A 25486-nucleotide genomic window follows, 5' to 3' on the forward strand; every position below is an offset into this window, starting at 1 on the left:
TTTTAATTTATTTGAGAGAGAGAATGAGAGACACAGCACAGGCCAGGGGGAGCAGCAGAGGGAGCAGCAGACTCCCCGCTGAGTAGGGAGCCTGACGTGGGGCTCAATCCCAGGACCCTGGGATCATGACCTGAGCCAAAGACAGATGCTTAACGGACTGAGCCACTCAGGAGCTCCTGGGGTGGACACTCCTAGAAAAGGAACCTCTCCCCTCCAACTCTGTCTCACCTCCCTTTCTTATAGGGCAAGAGCAAGAACAACCTCATCCATGAGAGAACAAACTGTCTATAGGAACACTGGATGCTAGCAGGTGGCAGGGGTTCTTTGAGAAATCCAGCTGCCCAGCACCAGGGGAATTTGAGGGTCCACAGGAAATCTGGCTTTGGAAGCAGAGGCCAGTGAGCCTGTGGGACCCTGGGTTGACATGTATCTTCTCCCTGGAGAAAGGCCTTCAGTCCCAGCCAGGCCCTTGTCCCGGTAACCCAGAGTAAGCCTCTAAAGCTATTTTTGGGGTAGTTCTGGTTTAGGGCAGGGGAAGGGGGCAGGAGAGTGCAAATGGGGTAGAGAGAAACCATCAAGTTTCAATGAACTGGCCTGCAAGCAAATATACTGAACTCCAAACTGTATTAAATAGAATCTTAAGATTCCTTTGATGGTTCAGAAAACACGTGAGTCTTGTAAAGCTTCAGGGTCCCCAGGAACACCCCTCGCTGCTCAGTAAACACCCAGCTGTGCCCACTCATGCATGGTCTAAAGGATTCAGGTGACACGGCCCGCCTACGTGTTCTCAACGCGGGCTGGGCCACTCTCCCAGGCTCCAGGTTTTGTGCCTAATTTCTAATGAACTAAAATTAGTAACAGGTGACAAGCCAAAACCATATTTTGAAGGGATGTCTGTGGCATGTAACTCTCGTAGCTATTTCATTACATTCCACGCATCTAATTTTAACTTAGAGAATACCCCTGGGGACTGCAGGCGGGATTCGCAGACCTGGGTTTAAAGTCAATCACACGGCAGTTTTGCTTTGATAATCGAAGTCGAGGTGGCTTGCCTGGGACCTCAGGGGACTGGCGTTTTGAGTCTACCACTTTCTTGGTTAAGAACAAACAACAGAAAGAAACCCATGAACTTCAGGAACTCTCCATTGCTCACAGGACTGCCACTAAACTTGGAGAATGGTCCTCAAAACTCTCCTCCATCTGGTCTGTTTATCCAAAAGCCTCAACATATCCTGTCCCAGGCAGGCCACCTGCTCTGGCCGGTGCTTCTGAACTCATCTGGGCCTTTCTTTTCCTGATCATTCCCTCTGCCTGGATCTACCTCTTGGCCAGGACCCCTGCTGCTCCCTAAGCTCCAGACCTCTGTAGCCCGCAATGTGACACTGATGAACCTCCTTGTCCCCCTCGAGGCACTCCTCACCTGAATGAATGACAAGGAGGACGTTTCTTCCAGTGGCTCTGCCAGGCTCTATTTAATCCACTTCCCAGAGATACCTTTCTAAAACACAAACCAAGCCACTTCACCCTCCTGCTGAAAGCCCACCAAGCTCAGACTCCTTAGCAGCACCCGGGAGGAGGCCCTTTGAGCAACTACCAGCTCCTCTCACTCTGTCCTCTGGCTCGGAACTGCTCATGGTTTGCTCCCTGGGCCAGGCTGGCTCCCCTCCTGCTTTCAGGCTTGCATATACCACGCCTCCCCATTCCCTTCACTGATCACCTTCTTCAGGTTCCCTTGCCCATGACCTAGCGCCAGGAGGGAAATAAGCAGCCCTGTTTGTCTTACTGTAAGCCCACAGCCAGCCTTTAATGAATGTTTAATGATCAATAAACGAAGAAATAAGGAATGATACAAAATTGCAATGAGACAGAACCAGGACCATGGTGGGGGGTTGGGGAAACAAGGAGAGGTTGCAGACCAGGATGATGGTTCACAACTTTGGCAGCTTCCCAGGTGAAATCTGAACACCCCCTCACCTACCCCCACCCTACAGGGAGGGCAAGGAGAGACTGAAGGAGGAGGAGGCAGGCCACTCCAGAGTGGCAGGTGGCAGGCTGAATAAGCAAGAGAACTTACAGACGAGGCTTGTCTTGGGCAAGATCTCCACACCTGCCGGCCAGAATCTTAAAAGTTTATACAGAGGCGATAAGCAACAACACTTCACTCTCTCAAGGCTGCATCCTTGAAACGGCTCCCACTGTGGGAACCACCGCTACAAAACAGACGTTCCAAGAACAGGGGAGGGGGTAAGGAGCTTCCAGTTGCCCAGGTTCTGCTTATGGGTCAACTGGCAGTCACGTCCTCTGGACGATCAACTCCAACATAGGACCAGCGCAGTGGCTAGTCTGCGGACTTGGGTGTGACCGCTAGCCCAGTGGGAAGGGGTTGGAAGTTAATGTTCTGCAGTCATCCTTGCGGAGTGTGTGCGCGCATGGGATAAATGAAGAGTACCTTTTCAGGATATACTCTTGTTGTCATATGACCTCGTTCTCTTTAACCATTCTGAAGCCTTAAGAACCTCTTTTGTGTAATATCAGGGAGTGATCCCTAAACTGGGAGCCCCAACTAGTGTATGGATGGCCACCATCTTGTTGTGAGGTTGTTCATCTCTGGTAAGCACCACCCTGACACAATGCTTCTCAAATGGAGACTAGTTTGGACATTCCAATTCTCGCAAGCACAACAGTCAACCCAAAGCAGAAATAACCAATTCCTTCTACAAGCTGGGCCTTGGAAACAGGGTCTGATCTTCTTTTCCATTTCCTGCGTGTTGCTATTGTGGTGTGATGTTCCTGTTTATCTGGGCTTAGTGAACTATCTAGTTCTCTTGGCTCAGTGACAAGGAAATGAGGGGAAATTAGGAATAAGGAGTAGAAGATATGGTGAGAACAGGAAGGTAAAAATTGCTTCAATAAAATTATCAGCACAAAAACATCTATGTGAGGGACTAATAAATAATACAATATGTGTACACAACTCCTTTCATGTGGGAGTCATGGACCTACTGTAGGATTCTAATAGAAAACCTATTTAATGGGGTACCTGGGTGGCTCAGTTGGTTAAGCAACTGCCTTCTGCTCATGATCCCGGAGTCCTGGGATGGAGTCCCACATAGGGCTCCCAGCTCAGCGGGGAGCCTGTTTTCCCTCTGATCCTCTCCCCTCTCATGCTGTTTCTCACTCTCTCTCTCTCAAATAAATAAAATCTTAAAAAAAAAAAAAAAAAAGAAAACCTATTTAAGGAAAATAAAAGCACTATTGGGGTATTTCCATCTCATTCTAAGGCTTAGCTTGATGTTGTCCATGTGGCCTTCTGGAATGAGATTTAATTATTCATCATTTTTTCTCCTATTACAAGCTTACTAGCTACTTTTGGAAGAGAAAGGTGAGTGGACTCACATAGCTATGGGTAGGGATAAAAGATAAGAGATAACCTCTCTCAAATAGAGATAAAAAGCGTTGCAAACCACATGTAGCAACTCAAGTTTAGCTTTTATGGGTCTTCTTGTCCACACCTTTTACTACTTCCACAGACCCTGAGGACAATAATTAGAATTCAGGAGGAGAGGAAGGAACATGAATCTTATGAACATGTTTCTAGAAGCACATGCACATTGGTTTGGACAATCGGGATGACCTGGTTCCTCATCTCCTCTGCCCTGCATTCTCCCCTCCAGCTGCAGAGTCTAGTGAAAATGGTAGAATATCGTACCCCTGGGGGCTGTGTCCAATCCTAAACAAAGGCCAGATGACAAAGTAAAGCCCTTTTTACCTTTCAGAAGCTTCTGCAGTAGGGCCAAGGGAGGGAACAAACACCTGGGAAAAGAGAGTCTATTTTGTGGAAAAAAATACCTGAATTGTTTCCACGTGCTTTTTCATTGCCTCCCTGGCCACTTTCTATCAGGTGGTCAGATTCTCCTGGGGGCACGTCGGACATTGCCTTCAGGAAAACCCCCGAACTCTGTATGGCTAGTGGATCATTCAGGGCCTTGGCGGTCTGCTGCAAATACACATAAGGAACTGTGCATCCCCGTGTGTAACTCCATACCTTCTCTCATGTTGATCTCCCAACAGAAATTATTGCCCCTCCTCCAACCACCACTTTACTTCCCTCCTCCTCACAATTCAGACCAGTTACCATTATTACAAAAAGCCTCCTGAAACCTGACTCTTCCACTCTTTCCCTAATTTGGGTGATTTAAGTTAAGACTCTTAGCATAGAGCAATTATTTCCATGACAGCAGTTATCACGTTGTAATTAGCCCCTCCTTGGCCTGGGAGCTTCCCGTGGGTGCAAGCCATATCCACTGGGCTTGGCAAAGCATTTGGGCGCACAGTAGGTGTTCAAAAAACCCTCGAGTGAACTCTAGGAATATACCCTCTTGAGATATATCATACATACAGCCAAGTGCACACGTCTGCAATGTACACATCAACGATACACAGAGGTATAAACATACAATGACCACCCAGGTGAGCATTACAGGGCATTGCCCAGAGGCTCCTTTGGAACAACAGGCTTTAATTGCTCTGGGAATGAGCCCCATCCATCTTGTGAAAGCCGCCTGGTTGCCAGTATGAAAGCCAAGAGGATATAAGAAGCCCAATTCCTTGCAGGTAGAATGCCCGGGGTGGGGGCAGGGGCATTTTATTCTAGAGAAAAGTTAAGAACAGGGGGATTAAAGACTAGAACATTTTTTAAAAATGCAAATAGTGAAAAGTGAGCATAGCAATTATCCTTCTTCCCTCCCCCCTCACGCTCTCCCAGAAATACCAGGGCCAGTGAGACCCGGTGTGGGCGGTCTCAGGAGTCCCTGTCACCCCCCTCCCGGACGCCTTACCCATGTCCTGATGGCTGTTGAGACACGGAGACCAGAGTGACTCAGAAGTAACCGTGGTCAAGGCTTGCCAAACCTTACGTGACACGCGCCAAGCGTCGGGTCTCCGCAGGGATCTGACTCCTCAGCTCCCGCTCACCTGCACCTCCCGCAGACCAGCGTGCGTTCGGGAGCCCGCTAACTCTGCCCACAGGTCGGGGAGGGGGAGCGCCCTCCCCCATCGCTGCGGCCTGACGCTCCTTAATTGACTGAAACGTTTTTGTTTTTTTTTTTCCCCTTCGTTTCTCAATCCAGCATTTATAGCATCACGTTACTTCCAGAGGACGAAAGACCTCTGCTGTGGTTGTACAGGCGGCCCCCGCCAGGGCGCGGGGCTCAAATCTGCTGCCAGCGGAAGGGGCGTCTGGGCGAGCGGGGGCCCGAGCCCCAAAAAGGGAAGATGTGCGGGTGACTTGGCCGGGTTCCGGGCGCGGCCAGCGAGGGGGCGCGCGCTCCCCGGGACGCCGCCCAGCCCCTCGGCGCCCAGCGCCCCGCCCCTGCGCGAACTTGGCCGCACCCACCTCCCCCGGGAGGCGCCCCTGCCGCCGCCGCCGCCGCCGCGGGGGCTGACGTCACAAGGCACCCAGCCGCCAGCGCCCCGCGGTGCGCGCCCCGCGCGGGGACCCGCCGCCCTCTCGGCGCCGACAGCGAGGCGCGCCGCGCGCGTGCCCGTTCCCGCCTGCAAGCGCGGCTGAAGATGGCGAGCCCCGCGCCTTCGGAGCACGCCGCCGAGGGATACCCGGCTCCGGCGGTCGGGGAGCAGGCGCTGCGGCCGCCGCCGCCGCCCCGGGCTCCCACCGAGGAGCAGGGGGAGGAAGCGCAGGAGAAAGGAGCGGTGGCGGCCAGCGCGGGGCGGCAGGTGGAGGAGGCCGCCGGCGGGGTGGCCGCCGCCGTGACCTGGCTGCTGGGGGAGCCCGTGCTGTGGTTGGGCTGCCGCGCGGACGAGCTCCTGAGCTGGAAGAGGCCGCTGCGCAGCCTGCTCGGCTTCGTCGCGGCCAACCTACTATTCTGGTGAGAGCTCGGGGTGGGTGGGGACGCCCAGGAGGGCAGGTGACCTTGGGGCGCCCAGGAGCGGGCGGAGGGCTCGCCCCGGGACCGGTGTGGGGGGGTGCACCCTGAACCCCGCGGAGGAAGTGTCAGCCCTACCCCACTTTCTGGGCCATCTTTCTCGGACAGGTAGACGCACACTTCAGCCGGTCGGCTGATCCGCATGCACCTGTACTTACAGGTGTGCCCAGCGTGCTTGGAAACTTTGGCTTTTGCTTTCGAAAACTCACAGGTCTTGACCTGCTTCCCCAAATCATGCCAGTGCAAACGTACTTGTATTCGCTCTTTCACCCCGAGCAGACATCTGGACCAGCTTAGGTACACGCTCAAGACTGCGCCGCCTTCATCAGCCACCTCAGATGGGCACTGAATGATTTGTTTTTCCATTCCCTGGAGGGTTAGGTTTACTGTCTTTACTCCCTGGTTTCTCACCAGGAGGCAAACAGGTGGATTATGTACATCGCCCCGCTGCCCGCCCCCCCTCCCAGGTGTGTGCACAGTGTGATAAACAGTCATACTTTCAGGTGAAGTACAAGATAGAATCTACAGGAATGTTCTCTGAAAAGCCCCTGATCAACAGGTTTGTCTCTCCAAAAAGCTCTCCTCACCAGTAAGGGCAGGGAAAGTGGCTCCTTCATTCAAGGACGTGCCCTGTCATCTGTTAGGAGTCTGATGGAGGGTAAAGAAAAGCTTCTTTTTTGCAACTGTGTCCTCATAATAAGCATGATCCCCACAGTGCAGAATAAGCAGGGGTTCAGCAGGAGATACCTTGTTACAGGACATGGACTTATTAACCATAAAGTTAGGAAGTAAGAAAGTATGCAAAACATATACAGCTTGCTATTTTCTAGGCTACCTGGAGCAACTTGAAAATTTTTCTGCTGATCTGTGCTAGTCTTGATTTCTCTTTAAAAGTGAGCTGTATCTTGTCAGTGTCGCTGAATGTGAATTTATTTTGGATATTTTAGCTGTATGTGTTTCTAGTGTTTATTCCAAATTTCTTTATCCTGTTCTGAAGTTATGTGAGCCCTCAGATAAGGAGGATGTATTGCATTGTACTAGATCAAGCCACAGTACAATAATCTTAGGACTGTGTTTCCCTCATTTTACCAGTGAGGGACATGTTTTTAAAATTCTCTTAATTTTAAATTGTGTTTACTTAAAAAACAGTTAATAGCCTCAGAGTTCAAACGTTTAAAGGTAAAAAAATGATACACATTTCGGAGATCTCTTTCCCATGCCTGTCTCTGGCCATGCGGTCTTCTCCCAGAGACAACCAATGTCACCAGTCTCCTCTGTATTGTTCCAGACTGTGCATATTTTTAAAAATAGGCAATATTCTATGCAAATTGTAGGATACTATTTGGGTTATTCCTCTTCTTGTATGTCTTGGCGATCACTTCCTTGATCTTTTTCAGTTGCATAGAATTCCATCATAAGGATGTCAAAAATTATTTAACCTTTCTCCTACTGATGGGCTAAGATATTTTCTAAACTTCTGCTATTTGAGTGTTCTAGCTAATGGCCTTGGACATGCATTATTTTGCATATATGAAAGCATTTCTGTAGGATAGTTTCCCAGAAGTGGAATTACTGGGTCCAAGAGAATGTGCATGTGTAATTTTTTTTAAGATTTATTTATTTGAGAGACGGAGCGCATGTGAGCAGGGGGAGGGGCAGAGGAGAGGGAGAGAGAGAAAATCCCCAAGCAGGCTCCCCACTGAGCAGGGAGCCTTCATCCCAAGCTCAATCCTAAGACCCTGAGATCATGACCTGAGCTGAAATCAAGAGTTGGGTGTTTAACCGCCCCTGTGCACATGTTATTTTGATGGATATCATTATAGAATTTCCTTGGCGGTCTATAAATTTATACTCCAGCCAGCAATGTGTATGACTGCCTGTTTCTCTATTCCCTTGCCAACAGTGTTTTACCAGACTTTTTGACCTTGCATTATCAGGTAGGTGAAAAAAGCATCCCAGTTTGGTTTTAATTTATAGTTCTCTGGGTTGGGGCATTTTTTCTTAAGTTCAAGAGCCACTATAATTTTCTTTGCATTATCTATTTATAAATAACTTTGTCCATGTTTTTAGTTGTGCCATTGGGCTTTTTCCCTGTTGATTTGTAGGAACTCTTTTTATATTAACAACTTTAGCCTAATTTCTGTCATGTAAATTACAAACATTTTTTCTGTGATGTATTTTTAATAACATCCATTAAAGAAGGATTTTTGCATAAAATAATTGAAAGGCATATTTGGTATTATTTTGGAGTGATGTCTTCCATCCATTTTTTTAAACTCTTTTCTTTTTTTTTAAAGTAAGCTCTGCGCCCAGTGTACAGCTTGAACTCATGACCCTGAGATCAAGAGTCACACGCTCTACTGACTGAGCCAGCAGAGCACCCCCATCCATTTTTTTTTTTTTTTTTTAATGAGTCTGATGGAGAGGCAAACAATGGCCAGGCATTCAGTCCAGCTATAACTTTCTGCTTATCTGTTTTATTTCTTCTCCTCTTTGCAGTATCTACATTCCATGCATGTATTTTCTTTGACAAAAAGATAAGAGTCCTGCTTTTAAAATTCTGAAATACTTACTAGTTGTAATTTCTGATCCATTTATTAATTTCATTAAAATGATTTTCAAGGTCATCATTTTCTTTAAATAATGTGCTTCTTATCAAGTGATCTTAAATTTTGTGACACTCTAGCATTCTCTGTCCCAGGGACTCTAAAACTGTATTTTTTTAATGAGAAAAAATGATCAATGTTAAAAATATAAGGAACCCAAATCTTAAGCAAAAGTGATGATGTTTTATCTTTAATTGGTGTTACTGCATTTTTGTGGAAATTAACTTTTTAAACCTTTTTTGAATGATTTAGTACCTGATCCCAGCAGTAGCTTTCAAGACTTTGAGTTGGGGTTCAAAAGCTCTAACATTTTTCACCTGTCCTTTATCAGCAAGATTTTAGTGTTGTGCACTAGAAGCACAAAATCTGAGACACAGCCATAACAAATGGGTATAACATAAGGCAGCATGAAGCAGGTGTGGTGGAAGAAACAGAGAAAGCATCATTCATTTGATGGAGTTTTGGGGGAGTGACAGCATAGTGGCTGGAAGAGATCGTGGGGTCTTCCTAAGGTGATTGTGCTTGAACAAGACCTGGGTGGACAGGACGATTTGGGTAGATCTAATATAAGGTCAACAGCATTCCAGCCCTAAGACATTGTTCTTAATATTTTGACCAATATACTGAACAGGTGCAGTCAGATAGTGGTTGGTAGAGAAAAATAGGAAGAGGAGACTGGCTAGGTGTTTTGGACACATAGTTGGGGACAGTGTGGTCACCTTGAATGTCAGACCATGTGTTTGGACTTGTTTTTTTTTTATAGGCAGTGGGGACAAAAAAATGTCAAAGTGTCCATGAATCTTTTAATGGGTAAGTAAATTGTGGTACATGCATTCCTACCATAAAATACTATATCACAGTGAAGGGCACCTGGGTGGCTCAGTCGGTTGGGTGTCTGCCTTCGGCTCAGATCACGATCTCAGGGTCCTGGGATTGAGCCTGGTGTGCGGCTCCCTGCTCCGTGGGGAGTCTGCTTCTCCCTCTCTCTCTGCCCCTCCCCCAGCTCGTGCTCTCTCTCTCTCTCTCTCTCAAATAAATAAAATCTTTAAAAAAATACTATATCACAGTGAAAATAAACTGCAGCTATAGGCAACAATGAATTGTACAAACATAGATGAATTTTACAAATGTAACTTTGGGCAAAACACACAATATGTGTAGAATGATCCAGTTTTTTAAAAGTTTTCGAACACATTAAACGGTATCAATTAGGGCTATAGACATGGGAGATTAGAAAGACTTCTTTTTTTTTTTTTTTTTTAAGAGAGGGCGAGAAAGGTGGGCGAGGGGCAGAAGGAGAGGGAGAGAGAGAATCCTAAGCAGGCTCTACGTTCAGTGTAGAGCCCCACATGGGCCTCGATCATGACCTGAGCCAAAATCAAGAGTCAGACGCTTAACTGACTGAGCCACCCAGGCACCCCTAGAAAGACATTCTTATCCCTAAAATCAAGAAAGTGTTTATCTCTGGGAGGAGTGAGAAGGTATGACCACAGAGAGGCACATAGAAAGTTCTGGGGTGTAGGCAGTGTTCTGTTTTTTTGGCTCTGGTGATAGTTACATGACATTCAAGTTCTGATTATTTTAAAACTCTGTGTCTGTATGTATGTGTTCTTATCTATGATATATTTTATGAAAAATGCTGGAATACTAAATAATACTAAAAAAATGGCATTCACTCATAGCTCCAAGGAATTTGATAAAACACAGACCACAGATAGTGCCTGTCTCAAGTAGCAGGATTTCCACAACCTGAAATAGATTGAGCAATGGCCCAATAGTCTTAGGGCTGTGTCTTTTTCATCTTACCAACAAAGAACATGTTTTTAAAATTCTTTTTCTTATTTTTAAATTTTACTTATTTTAAGAAATCGCTAATACCGCCTCACAGTTCAAAAGTTTAAAAGTACAAAAGGGTAAACAGCTTGAAGAACTCTTTCCCACGCCTGTCCCTGGCTACCCAGTTTCCTTTCAGATGCAATCAGGGATACCACTTTTAAGCACAACATAAAATAGGATGGACCCAATGAAGCAGAAAACACCATTTATTTTTGTTTTTAAGGGATTAACTTGCAGTATACTGTCAATAAAATGCACACACTTCAAGTGTACAGCCAAATATATGCTCTTGTATAACCATACAGCAATCAAGATCTAGAACACTCCATCACTCCACAAGATTTCTTCGAGTCCCTTATCTGTCAGTACTCACCTCCGGGGATTAATCTGCTTTACATCACTATAGATTAGATCTGTCTTCCCTAAAGTTTCATATAGGTGATACCATATTAATATGATGTCTTTTGTGTCTGGCTTTGCTCAGCATAAAGTTTTGAGATTCATCCCTGTTGTGTATATCCATGGTTTGTTCCTTTTTATTGTTACCTAGTACGCCATTTAAGGGATATGCCACAATTTGTTTATCCATTTGCTAGATGATGTTCATTTGGCTTCTTTTCAGGGTTGGCTATTATGAATAAAACTATTAAAAACTTCAGGCACAGATCTTTGTGTGAAATGTCTGTTTATGGTGAGAGTAGTGGCAAGCTCGGACCTGTGTGTTGTCTGGCCACGTGGCCGTTGTCTCAGATAGGCAAGCAATGGAGACAAATGCCCCTCTTCTTAGTCTCCTTGCTGGTCAGAGTACTGACGTTGAATGCCTTATGATACAGCCACCCGCTCGGGTCAGATTGCCCCCCGCAGCCTAGAAAGCCACTCTGGTGTGATTTAGTTTTGAACCTGCAGTTAGAGACCATGGCCTACAGAACAGTCTTAGCATAGGCTGTTTCCTTCAGGGCATGTAGCGTTGCACGATGACATTCCCCACCATTTGTGTAAATAATAAAACTGCAAGAAAGTGGTTGGCTTGAGGTGACTACACAAGGGTGTACCTGAAGAGACCCGTGGGACTCTGCCTTCTGGGCATCTGTGCCGTCTGCCATGCCCGGGACCCACCGGGAGTCCTTGCTGCACCGTCCTCAAGAGCTGGTTTGGAAGGTTGCAAAGTCCAACTCTCACTTGGTTTCAAGAGCCCCCACTATACTGCCACTGATGGGTTCTTCCAGCTTGCATTGGAATAGTGGCCCTCAAAGAGTGGTCTCTGACCAGCACGGTCAAGGGCACCACCTGGGCACTTGTTAGAAAGATCATGGGCTCCACTCCACCACGCCTACTGTACCGAGATCCCTGGAGGTGGGACCAAAGCATCTGAATTTTCTCCAGCTCCCTGGGTAACTCAATACACACACAAGTTTGAGAACCACTGCATTTGATCGCACTTCCTGGGATCACAAACCCAGTTCTCCATAAGGCAGCATTTTCATTGGTGACAACAAAATAGTAAATATTTTCCTACAATGAGTTAAGCCCACCTCTTGATTATCTCGGCAGCTGCCCAAGATCCACACCCCCTTTCTAGGACAATCCTTTGTTTCAAGATGCATTTTCTTCTTGCTCCTGCTGCATCCTTTTCCCCCAGTTGAGAACTCCTGGGCTTCTTCCCTCACTGTTTTCCAGACTCTTCCGGACTTGCTTCAGTTTTATCTGTATTCTTCCTGAATGCAGCATTCCTTAGATGGTCTCACCAGTGTGTACTCTCGCCCCTCCTCCTGGACAGCATTCACATAGCCTGAAATAGAATTTTACTCTGATAGTAACTCCCTTTGACAGACGCTATTATTGACAGTTGTTAGACTCTTATTTTATATATATACTTAAAGCCATACATACATATATATATATATAACTATACAATTATAATTTGTCAAGCTATACTAAAATTACTAAGGACATTCATATTCAGCACCTTATTTAAATCTTACAGCAACTCAGTAAAGCAGTTATTCCCTTTTTACACAAGAGGAAACTGAGGCTTGTAGGAGTTCAATCAAATTATCAAAGGATGACATTGACCTGTACCATTCAATAGAATATGTGCAGTGATGGAAATAGTCTACATTTGTACTGTCTGGTATGGTAGCCTCTTGTGGCTGTTGAGCATATGAAATGTGGCTAGTCTGACGCAGGAACTGTATTTTAAATTTTATTTAAAGTTAAATTTAAATAGCCACATGTGGCTAGTGGCTACCAGATTGAGTAGCACAGTGCTAGACCATAGTCACAGGGCTGGGTCATGAAGCCATGCCCTCTTTCCACAAATTTAGTGTTGTTTTGTTGTTTTGTTTTACTGTGTCACTCTAAAGAGAAGATAGATTATGGCAGCCAATGATTAGGGCTTACATTTTGCAGCATTATAGAATTATACTTAATGATTTCAGCATAGTGCAAAAATAATTATGTTGGAAGAATGTTGCTTCTGCATTAGGAAGGATTTTTTTTTTAGCTTGATAGCTAGTCTAGTCCATGTTCCTCACCTTATCTCTGCTCCAACTCGGCAATCAGCAGCTGTAGATGAGCGTCTGCTCCAGGCCCACGTGGTGCTGGGCCTAGAGAGTATACCAGAAGCCCCAGGTCTGTCCTTGGCTCTGAGGGCTTACACTCTGGTTTATGAGGCATGGCTGGTTCAGCGAACTGATTCAAACAGTACACCACAATTCTAAATTGTATGCCACAGTCCCTAGAGCCTTACAATTTTGGAATAGTGGAGATCAGGAGGGCTGGAATAGTTAATGAAAGCTCTGTGTGAATTAACAATCGTACAGACCCAAAAGAGAAGATACAATTGTAAAAGCAAGATTAACAATGAGGGACAAACCCAGGAATAAATGGGGGTAAGAGCCAGATTTTGTCAGCATGGGGAGACTCACCTGCCTCATGCTGAGGGTACATTCTGGAGAGCGTGGAATAGAAGTTATTATTCTTGGATGCCTGGAACCAGCATGGGATCTGAAACACTGTAAGATATTCAAAAGGTTTGGTGAACTGAGCTGGACTAGAGGATATTCCCCCCGCCTGAATAGGGTGGGGCTAGTTAAGAAAAGTCTTGCGAAACAGAAAGGCTACAGTTCACTGAAAATAGTTATGGACTTTTTTGTATTCAGCATTTAGCAGACATTTCTTGAGCGGTGGTCTCATGTGCCTATTATTAGACACAGTGTCTCTTTCATGAGTTCCCATGTAAAGCTGTTCTCTCAGACCTCAGTATCTTAGCACCAGGAATTTCTGGTTGGACCTAAAAGACAGGGTTGTTTTTACCAGATTAATTCTCATTCTAGAAACCCATCAGGTTTTCCTCTCTAATAACTACAAAGCTCTTCTTTAGTGATTTTGCACAATTTTGATTATGTTATTTGGATAATAACTTTACCTCAGCTTCTTTTTCCTACTTTTTTTTTCATTTTATCCTGTTGTGCATGACTGTTTTTAAATTGCTGGATGGATTCAAATGAGTACAAATAAATGAGGTGTATCATTATTACTAGCTGCTGGGAATACAGTGATGACAAAGACATTCTGATTCCTGGTGATAGAAACAGATTAGTAAGCAAATAATTCTAATGCAAGGTTATGCTGTACACACTAAATTATCACACATGGGCCAGGAAGAAGCAATAGAATTTCCTTAGATATCAAACAAGAGCCTATGGGGACTGGGCAGGAGACAAGACGATCAGTATGTGAAAAGTCAAAGAGAGCTAATACATATTGAGTAGCGGTTTATGTACTAGGTACTCAGTTAATTCATGGAAGCTTGAACAGTAGCACTCATACATAACTCGCTTCTACAGATGGATGAAGAGACAGAAAAGGAGGAGGGGAGGGGGAGAGTTGTTTTATGTGCTCCGGGGAATATCCAGAGGTGAGGTTGAAAAGAGAAACGTTGGGGCCAATTTATGAAGGGGTTACCATTGGGCTGTGCAAAGGAATTTGGACTACATCAACACAGCAGTTTCCATCTGTCACCCAATACAAATAGCACTGTGTTAGACCCTTCCTTCTGAAGCCTCCATTCAGGAAAATTCAACAAATATTTATTGAGTGTCTACCAATGTTGTTTTAGGTGCTAGAGATGTAACAGTGGACACAAAATGTGTATATAGGATCCCTTTTTTCATGGAGCTCGTATTCCAGTGGTGGAAATGGCAGAAGAAAGACAACAAACAAATACACAGAAGTCTAGAAGCAGCTGGATGCTCTGGAGGAAACAAGCCGGGACAGCAGACAGGGAGTGGCAAGGAGGTGCTACTTTGCTGAAGTGGTCATTGCTGGCATCTCAGGGAGTGACCTTGAACAGACACCTGAAGATCGAGCTGGGGAATGGTCCATGCAGCTCCCTCTGTGGTGGAATGTGCCAGAGGAAATGGTGTGTGCAGAGGCCCTGAGTGGAGGAGGCTTGGGTGTGAAGGGCATCGCGAGGAGCACAGCGCGGCTGCAGCTGGGTGAGCAAGGGGGAGGCACCTTTAGGTTAGCCCAGAAGCCCACGCAGCCACTGTGCCAAATTCTGCTTTTTCGCTTTTTTCTCGCCCCCCCCCCCCCCCGCCCCGCGCCCGGATGAAGGAGGGAAGTGAGAGCCTGGGACCAGAGACCACTTAGGAGCATCGCAGGAGCATGGGGGTGGTAAAGAGAGGCAGTGGGGGTGGGGAAGAGGAGATGGATTCAGGGGGGACTTGAGGTAAAATCGGGAGTCTCGAATGACTTGGGGGGTGGGAAGAAAGAGGTGGAGGGTCTACGAGGAGCCTCTCCTCTCTTTCTGCACTGCATTAACCAGGTGAGGGTCCCTGAGGTTCAGCAGGTTGGGGCCATGCGGAAGGAGGGTGACCTGTCCAATCGTCAGGGAGGTTGAATTTGATGTGCCTGTGGGCCACCAAGTAGTTGTCCGAGTAAGTCCCTGCCGGGTTAGCTCCATGGGCTGATGTTCAGGGGATAGATGGTTGCAGTACAGACTTGGGTATCTGGGGGTGCAGGCGTGGGCGGTTGGGGAATGCCCGGGGGAGCACTGACTGGGTGACAAGAGGAGGGCCTGGAGGACAATGTTGAGGAAACTGTCATTACCAAGGTGGGTGCCCCCCCAAAAGCCCCCTTTGCAGGAGCGTTGGAGCATGGTGGGTCCCAGAGGGAGGTGCCGGGGAGAAGCCAGGTCAGCTAACTCTCTAGGGCGTCAGCGAGCATTCCACGTGCAAGTGCTCCTTCCTGGCCTTGGTGAGAGCAGTGTCTGCAAGGGCCTAGCAGAAGGGACGGATTCTCAGTTCCGTCCTCCCAGCCATGTCCTCCTGGCCACTTTGCGATTTGGCTAGCTCCCGACTTGGCCAAGATTCACGCTAATGCCTAGCTTTCACGCCCGTTGAGATAACCTATTTGAATGTCAGAAGGTGCGTTTTAAAGCTGTTCCTATTTGCCTTCCTATAGAGTCCTCCCCCTGTCCCCTTCCATGCCATTCTCCAGGTGCTGTGAGACCTCTGGGTGGGTCCTCCAGAGGACACTGGGACCTGGGGGGCTGGCTACAGCTTTCCCAGGAAGGAGGAGGATCTGTTGAAGGCATTGATGGACGGGGAGGCTGGCTACAGCTTTCCCGGGAAGGAGAGCAGGAAATCACACATGACTGGGGGGAAAACTCTCAGGTACATTGTTTTCTTGGCTTTATGTATGTTTAGCCATTTCTTCAGCAAATCCATTTTTATCAGGTTCCTGTATTTTCATCTTTGCCCTCATAGACCAATTTTTTTCAAGGTGCATTTTAGTCTATATTAGTTTAATAGTCAATATTTTGAGGGGCATTTCCCATTTGCTTAAAGAAGTGAGATCAAATGTGTCCATGGTATCCATATATCATTACAGACATGCTTTTAGAAGCATAAAATGCTTCACTATCATCAAAGACTCTTCTGAAGTGTTCTCTAGAGTGCTTTTTGTTCTCTGCAGATTTCCATGTATTTGGGAAGGAAATCTTCCTGTCTGGGAACGAAGGGGGCAGTACCTAAGTGAAACACATTGGGCCTGGTGTGGCCACTTGCATGGTCCAGGTAGAAGGAATCTTAGAACCAGGGAAAGAGCAGGAGCCACGCATGGGGCAGCCAACTGACCGAACCTTTCCAGTGAAAGGTTAAGCAGAAAGCTCACTCTTGCTGTGACCACCCAGGTTCACTGGGTTTCTAGATAAACTGATCTGGCTACTGTGTAACAAGGCAGGTTTCACGGGACAGATTTGGATGCACAGTGTTGTAGCCTTGCATGATTTCACTTCATGGTGCCTGCAGTGGTCATCGATTTTAACAGCGACCATTTACTGGACTCTGCTGGGCACTGGGTATAGTTACTGTCTTACTGAATTCTCCTCCCACCCAGCAAGGGATCATAGCCCCGTTTTGCAGGAGGGATACTGATGCTCAGGGATTTTGAGTCGCTTGCCCCAAGATGCAGAGCTGCCATTCCAACCAGGCTTCTTGTATGTTCTTCCCTCAATAAACTAGACTCTCCTGCAAGGGGAGATTACTACATAAAATGAGGCAAGATTTTATACGGCTTATCCCGTCTGTCTTCTAGGACAAGTTAATTCTCAAATTAAAATATCAGCTGCCTCCCACATAGCTGGGTATGTCTGCTGTAGGGAAGGAAGTGAATTTCTTTTTCCCAGTAAAATTTCAGCACCTACCACGGCCTTCACCCACAGCTCCACTCTGCCACCTCGGTATTCCATTTTAGGCATTAATTACCCAAACTGGATGTGCATCGGTCCAAGATGCCAAATGGTCCAGCTTCATCCTATTTCGGGTCCCTTTTGGGCGGGCCCTCTAGACTCAGGGATGGCCCTTTCTCCGCAGGTAAAATGTCAAGCGGACTCTTGCATGTTCTCAGATGGCTCCACCCCGTGTACTTTGGGATGTGACATCTTGCTTGGTGTTTGGGACATGACGTCTTGTCTTTAAGGAGCACTCCGCCGCACCCTGGGTGGGGTGGGGCTGACACTGATGGCGGTGCCTTTATGGGAGGAGCACAAGAGGCAGTCGGGAGAGCCCAGATCATCCTGCTTCTCCCCTGGCTCGTGTGCAAAGCCATCGTGCTCTGCAGCTGTTCGGGGCCCCAGGGCCCTCGTATTGGGAGTCCTCCCCCTGGGGCTTCCTGTTAATTTCAGTTGTGGCTCTGCCTGTCTTCCACGATGCCGGGCGCAATTTGAAGGTATTTTATTTTTCTGATTCTTAGAAACTTAGGAAACCTTTGTTGACTACCACCTGGGTCAAAGAAAAAACCCTACAGTGACAGAATATGTAGTAAATGATGTTGAGAATCCTACACATGAAATGCAATCACTGTCTCTCTTTATGTACACACAAACAGACTTTCTCTCTCTCTCAGATCAACTAATTCCACCCGACTTTTAATAAAAAACAGCTGTCTCTTGCCCTGCCTCTCCCCAGGTCTCAGTCCTGTTTCTCAAAGCAACTATTGTTATGTTTCTGCTTTTTAGGTCGTTTTTAGGCTTTTCTAAATAATATCCTCAAAATGCCATTCCCTTTTTTTTTTCTTTTTGACAATTATAAGCAATTTCTTGAAATTTTTTGAGGTGTAATTGATATATAATGTCAAACAAATGGTTTCAGGTAATCAACATAAAGATTTGATATTGGTATATAATGCAAAATGATCACCACAGTACGTCTAATTACTGTCACCAGACTTAGTTACAAGTTTATTTTTTTAAACGCCATTTCTTGACTTAGCTATCAGAGATATTATTTTTTCCCTCCCGCCCTGACCCACATATACACCCTTCCCTCCTCCAACCACTCTAATGATGTCATAATTTGGGGCTCAGTCACTGACTGTGTAAGCATTGTTCATACAGGAGCTAAGGAGAATGCCCCATTTGCAGTTCCTTCCTGGTCTAACTTTATTTTGCTGTTACTCTTAGCATGTTTTTTCTATTTGATCATTTTAACTCTCCAACATTTCTAGAAAACTCCCTTCGATAAAGGGCGAACATCAGGCTGACACTTAAGTCTCTCTCCTTTTTACCTTTCCCTTGGAGCCATCCCTGCTGGAGCGCCCACCCCCCTGTCCCAGTCTAGTCTCGTCCCTACTGTCCTCAGAGGACATCCACACCATCACCTTCTCGCCTGTGGTAGAGCCTCTGTTACTGGATCTATGATGAAAATGGGGTCAGGGGAAAGTTAGCAGCCTGAATGGGGGAGCTCCCATTTTTCCTTGAGAATTTTCATGGTAGCTTAAGATTTTCTTTTTTTTTTTTTTTTTTAAGATTTTATTTATTTATTTGATGGAGAATGGGAGAGCAGGAGAGCACAAGCAGGGGGAGCAGCAGAGGGAGAGGGAGAAGCAGGCTCCCCACTGAGCAGGGAGCCAATGTGGGGCTCAATCTCAGGACCTGAGCTGAAGACAGATGCTTAACCGACTGAGCCACCCAGGTGCCCCAATTGTAGCTTAAGATTTTCTGATGTTAATTTGAGTTCATTTGTTTTTTTCTCTGTTACTAGACTCTTTCTCGGTGAACTCTTCATTATCCAGAGAGCACATTCCCTAGCTTTGAGAGAGCACAAAGGAAACCCATGTTTTGAGAACTTGCATGCAGAAAACATCTTGATCCCAACCCTTCCAGTTGATTGCTAGTTTGGCTTGGTTTAGAGTTCTGGGTTGGGAATAATTTCTCCTTAAAGTTTGGAAGCATTGCCTGTCCCCGTCTGCTTGCTTGTGTCCAATGTTGCTTTTGAGCAGACGCATGCCTTTCCAAAGCCTCACCTCTTATAGATGATCTAGAGTTGGTCTGGCTTTTGATTTATGATTTATGGTGTTCAGGTAAGCGGGGAACAGACCATGCTGCTGTGTTATTATTGTTCATGCTTTAGGTATTCCAGGCAAGCTTAAAGCAGTTCTTTTTGGCTTTTGTGCCTTAAGGACCCAGTATTTCCTTGCAGTATAAAAGGGGCATATGACTTTTGTAGTCTGTTCTCTACGTGGATGGAGTTGAACACAGGGCTTCTATGTGCATCCCAAGGGTATTCACTCAGAAAACAGCATGAGTGCCCCCCCGCCGTCCCCGCCAGAGTTGTTCAGGGAGTCTTTCCTGGCTGGATGCTGTAGGCTTTGCTGAGCTGAACCCTGGGGGGGGCTGGGTGTCAGGCCTGGCACATGGCCTGGCTTTGAGTGAACACAGAAGATCCTAAAAGACACTGCGCCTAAACCAAACAAAAGGCAGAGAGAATTCATGCCTTGACCTTGTCAGCACAGAGCTCAAAGCAAGTATCTTAACCTGCCACAGACAGGAGGTGCTGAGTTGAGAAAGCATCAGTGCGATTTGCATTTTAGATTTGGATTGGAGCTTAACGCTACCTAGGTGCCAATTTCTGCTTGTCAGCTTCCAAAAAGCCACCCTGGCACTTTTGCTTGTGTTTTGCTGGGCTATGTAGCACTGAAAGCAATGTGCATCCAGAGTAACTGATTTCAGCGAAAGAATGAAAGGAACGAATCTGTCGGAATCATCGAGGACCCTGAGTTCCTGGTTCTTTGGAAGTACTAACCTGTGTTCGGTATTTAAAAGAAGATGCTTCTGTCTGTGATCACGTTGAGCTAGCTCTGACCTAGTAAACCACGTCATTTATTTTGTTAGCAGCTAAAGCCTTTCTAGTTTAATCACCTCATTGTACAGATGAAGAAACTGAGTCCCAAGGCTCCACAGTGACCTGGTGGCAGCATGACCCGTATCAGTGCCTCCTGACCCCTTTTTCTCAAAACTGCATGCCACTGAATGTTGAAAGAGTGAGGATGATGAAACCTAGGAAGCAAAATAATAATGCTCCCAAGTGCGGAAATCACTGACGATAGTTTGCAGGTCAGCGTGGAGGTTATACTCTGTTGATCCAACCACGTCTTTAGGGGGCTTGAGAATCTGGAGCAAGTGATTGACCGACCTCCCCGCGATTTGCAGGGACCCTCAAAAACTCCCAGCAGTGTGCCTCAGGCATTTGCTTCTGACTTCACCTTCCCTTCTTGCCCACCATCAAATGAGCCAGAGTCTGTTAGAAGTCACTTTTGGCAAAAGGAGACTTTCTCTCGCTCTCTGTAGTAATGGCTTGCGTTTGACTACCTCTATTTGAAACATCCGACTAATGGCAACACAACTTCTTTCAAATGATGAGGGTAAGTCCATTCTGGAAAACCTTTTCTAAGAAGAATTCTTGTCATGTAAAAATACATTTGCCATTCAAAAGAGAAACATTTTTATGTTCCTGAATTACAAACTGATACTTGTGTTTACTAAAACAATAACAAGACCTGTCAAAATAGAGTCACTTTCATAGTTATCAATATCATAGTTAGTTATCAAACACAACTTAAGTGCTTTTGTTGTTGTTGTTATTAATAAAATCTCTAAAAGAGCTGCTGACCTTTTCTCCTCAAGCTCTCCTGTTTGTTCACAAAAAACATGCATGCACTCAGTGTTTTAAAAAACTGAAGGTTTCATGGGAAATAAAAAAAAGTAAAATAAAGATCAGAGTTGTCCTTTAGAACAGCATGAGGGGAGGGACGCCTGGGTGGCTCAGTTGGTTAAGCGTCTGCCTTTGGCTCAAGTCATAATCCCAGGGTCCTGGGATTGAGCCCCGCATGGGGCTCCCTGCTCAGTGGGGAGTCTGCTTCTCCCTCTGCCTGCCCCTCCCCCTGCTTGTGTGCTCTCTCTTTCTCTCTCTCTGACAAATAAGTAAGGAAAAAAAAAAAAAAAGAACAGCATGGTTTAGGGAGTATGAAAGGAGATTCCACCATGAGTCAGAAGGCGGTTGGTCACTCGTCTGGGGCTCTGTGGCTCACAAGTGCATAAAACCCAAGTCCATCTTTGTATGTGGAAGAAATGGCCCGTAAGCTGGAGGAGGGACATTATAAGAAACTCTTTCTGCAGTTGAGTTCCTGTACCTTGAATGGGTATATCCTGGGGTGCTGACTATAGGATGGAAACCTTATTTCATCTACAAATTCATCTTTTTAGGAATACATATTTTCTTGGTCTACCTTTTAAATTTAACTTCCAGATATCTTCTCAGTAAATTCAAAACAACTGCATTGATGTGTATAACATCAAAAAGTTTTAGTGAGATACTTTCAACAGTTTTATTATTGTAGTTTATGAGAAAATGGTATAATAAATTTTCAACTTTTTCTTAAAAATGATATCTAATTAGTTAAAGATATTTAACAACAAAGTTTCATCTTTATCTCTAGTTTTGTGTGTTAGGATAGATTTTAAAATATAATCCAATGGAAATGGAAAATGATTTAAAATTGCTTTTTTTTTTTTAATTCACTAGTATTAGTGAACACTAGCTTTCCTTTATCAAAATGGATACTGATCATTTCCATTAAAATTTTTCACTTTAAATAATATCACTAAATATAGCTGAAAAGCTGACATGTTTGTATATTTTTTTAAGACTTATTTTAGAGAGAGAATGTGAGCACAAGTGGGGGGAGGGGCAGAGGGAGAGAATCTCAAGCAGATGCCGTGCTGAACACAGAGCCCGACATGGGGCTGGATCCCACGACCCTGAGATCATGACCTGAACTGAAATCAAGAGTCGGACGCTTAACTGCCTGAGCCCCGCAGATGCCCCCACGTTAGTATATTGATGTCATGTATGATTAAAACCCTGGATTCTGTGTATGTGCCAGCTCTCTTTGGTGCTGCCCATGAATCTCTGCTGTGTCAGGGGTTTACCTGCTGCAAACAGGTGCATGTCTTTTGGCTTATGAGCCCGTGGTTGACACGTACCTATGGCATTCAGGAGCATGACTGTTAGCAAAAGAACCAGTCTTGGGCTGTAATCCCTAGAATGTCAGTGCTGATCTTTGGCTTCTAGTTAGAACTCCCAGATGCCTCGTAAGAAGCCCGGGCCCATACCGGGCATTGGTATGGCTTTCATTATAAGTATGTCTGCTGGGCTTGAGGGGGGTACACCTGCTACCCCTCCTCCGGATATGAGGATGTGTGAGTTGGCCAGGGCACCATTCCCTTTGTCCTCTTTGACCTGAGCAGCCACATCATTGCAATAGGCCTTAGGCACAGTGGCATAATAGGTTTGCCACAGTGACTTCCAGTAGGTTGTAAGACGCCACATCTTCCCTTAAAGAAATAAAAATTGATCTAAGCAGAGATCCAAGGGCCATTCATGTTATTGGTTGCTCCCCAAAAGGTCTTCAAAAATTGTCAAGAAATTCTGATGCTTCCCATACATTTTTTTTTTTCAATGTTGGCAAGTTGTTACTGTTATGATAGTGTGCTTTTGGGAATTCATGATTAATGATTACATTAATTACATGCCTGATTACTTAATTATGTTAATTGACTTATTTATTCAGCAAATATCGAATGAGTAACAATGCAAAAAAAAATATTGAGTACCTGCTGTCAGCCAGGTAATAATCTAGTGCTGGAGTGTCACCAGCGAGCAGGAGAGGTGGGCCCTTCTCCTATGTAACCTGCACTTTGGTGTCAGGAAGGGCAGATGGTAAACAAATGAACAAGCAAATAAATATACAAGTAGAAATCAAGATGAGTACTATGAACGGAAAAGACTCCCCTGGAAGAGCCATGGAGTGGACTAATTTGATTGCAGGCTCCCCAGGAGACGACTTTTCAGCACCATCTTGACTGTGTGTGACCACGGTCCACAGGGTGATGTCTTGATTCATTCTTGTGCCTTTGCCAGGCTTCTGAAAACAGACACCTTTTGCTAAAGAACTTATGTTCTCCTGGATCAGAATAGCCAGTTCCTTTTGGGCATGGCAAATTTGAAGTTCTGAGGTCCCTGACTACGCGGTTGGGGTGGTTTTTAGAAGATGGGTTATTGACTCACAGAGGGCATCTCTATCATTTGTAGGCACAGTTTCCCTCCCATTCAAGGGTCATCCGATTGAAATGCAAGCTCATGATTAAAATGTAGATCGTGTTCTACTCCGGGCTCATGGTGCTTGCTGACTATGTCTGTGGTTGAACAAAGGTGTTTCCTTTTATTGCTCATGTTTAACATCAAATGTTATAAACACAGACACTGAGTCGCTCACTGAGGGGAGCTTAATGAGAGACTATCATCTTTCCTTGTTACATATTATTGTATTCTTCTCCCCTGCATTGGGACTGGCTGTCTTGTTTGGAGAGTTACTATGGCCCTGGGAATCTCTGGTGGAATTATCAGGAGAGACTTATGTTTTCCAGTAGAGCTTGGTGAGGGCTGTATTAAGGGTTTGTCTCCCTTGTTTAATTAGAGAAAGTTGTTAGGGTTGCTTCTACCACTGTGTACTGCCCATGTGTGCACACTGAGGGGATAGGGAATGGACACATCTATAAAGGTAACACCTTCTAGGTCACCCATGTGAGTCTTTACACTGTGTGTTGGAGGAGGTGGCTTCTAGAACATTACCCATCACTGTTTCTCTTGTTCTTCCTATTTTATAGCTCCCTTTTGGTAAAGAGTGAGAAGCATTAAAAACAAAGAGACATACCCAGAATTTCACTTTTAACAAGTTGGGATGGTTCAGTTCATTATTGCTGTTCAGCTCCTTATGGTGGCTCTTGGGCTCTCAAACTGAGCTTGGGATGGTCGTCTGCAATGTCCACTTATTTTACTCACTTGCTGTGTTTTATTGATTGATTCTTTCCACATTAAGAAGATATGGAAATGTTCACTGTGTTAGTTGTCTTCTCTTATGGGGGTAAAAAGGGGGTGCCCTAATGATGAAGTATTAAATTCTTATAATAGGCTATTAGGGTCTGATCAAGATTCATTTGCCCAAAAAGGGATTGGTTGGAACTAGGGAGGCAGAAGCCCAGGCAGGGGCTTCCTGTGAGGATGGAGAGGAGAGGGTGCAGGAGATGGGCTGGAGAACCAGGCCAACCTACAGAACAGAACCAAGTCTGGGTGGGGGCCACACGGAGACATGGGGCTGAAGTCCAGCTATTTGCGCCCTTGAGTTTTTGGAGTAAAGGAGATGGAGAAACAAAAGGATCAGTTGCACCTGTGGTAATGCCATCAGTCTTAGAACTGCAGAGTGGCTGGATTCCTTTTGGGACCGTGGACGGGTTCAGGTACATTGGGGTGGGCTCTTGAATGGAATGTGGACATGAGCCGATGAGTGGTTGACCTTAACTTAATGGGCATTTGTTATTTTTTTTAAAAAAAAGTTTATGTATGTATGCATGTATGTAATCTCTACACCCAACATGGGGTTCAAGCTCATGACCCCGAGATCACGAGTCATATGTTCTTCCAACTGAGCCAGCCAGGCGTCCCCTGAATGGGCATTTAAAAAGCAGGAGCTGATATGACAATTGTTCTTTCAACTCTGCTCTCTAGAACATGATTAAAGTGAGATGCCAAGGGCCTCTATAAATGGCATGTAAATAGAATTTGTGAACAGGAGTCAATAAGACCCAATTCTTTCACTTATAGGCTGCATGGTTTTAAACATATTGCTCCAGCCTACTCTATTTATGAATATATTGCCATATATCTTACTTCATTGGGTTGTTGAGGAGCATAAAACGATATGGAGAAATGACAATATCCAGCACATGGTAGGTTCTCATTACACGTCAGTTCATTTCTTAGGTGTGCCCGCAAAGGTTCACTGAATTCATTAGTGGGTGTCCCACTCACTTAAGAACTATTCTTCTTTGAAGCATCTTCAGCACCTACCAGCCCTATGCTTGTACCCAGTATATGCATTGATTTATTTATGAAGGAGCTTGATATTTGGATCAATAATGTGGACAGCCTCTATGTTTAGAGTTATGGATTCAGAAAGTGTTTGAATGGGAAACACCTCGAGAGATCTTCCCTTCTTCCCTCTTAACCCTGCGATGCTGCATTGCAGTGCATGACTTTCATCAGATCTCTCTTTTCTTCTTCTAGCTCCTTTCTATAGCCAAATCTGGTAGTTAGTATGTAGCTTGCTGGTAACTCAGCTGGAGTGGGCTGCAGAGATTGACTCACCCACCCTGCTGGAGAGCCTGCTTCTACTGAGCAGCACTGACCACCTCGAGTAGGG

At 45.5% G+C, this 25486-nt stretch overlaps 1 protein-coding gene across 3 annotated transcripts in view; it reads left to right on the forward strand.

The window, feature by feature from the left end:
• The first annotated feature begins 5463 nt into the window (after nt 1-5463).
• RETREG1 (reticulophagy regulator 1) overlaps nt 5464-25486 on the forward strand; it is a 126010-nt gene continuing 105987 nt past the window's right edge. The window contains exon 1 of one of the 3 annotated variants that reach the window (XM_021702539.2): nt 5464-5885. In XM_021702539.2, the coding sequence (XP_021558214.1) occupies nt 5572-5885 (314 nt within the window). In that variant the 5' untranslated portion in view covers nt 5464-5571. Of the gene's footprint in view, nt 5886-14702; nt 14808-14868; nt 14884-25486 lie in introns of those variants that run through there. The other 2 variants (XM_021702540.2, XM_021702541.2) reach the window with 2 other exon arrangements.

This window comes from Neomonachus schauinslandi, chromosome 7 (assembly GCF_002201575.2).
Source record: "Neomonachus schauinslandi chromosome 7, ASM220157v2, whole genome shotgun sequence".
NCBI classification, from domain to species: Eukaryota; Metazoa; Chordata; class Mammalia; order Carnivora; family Phocidae; genus Neomonachus; species Neomonachus schauinslandi.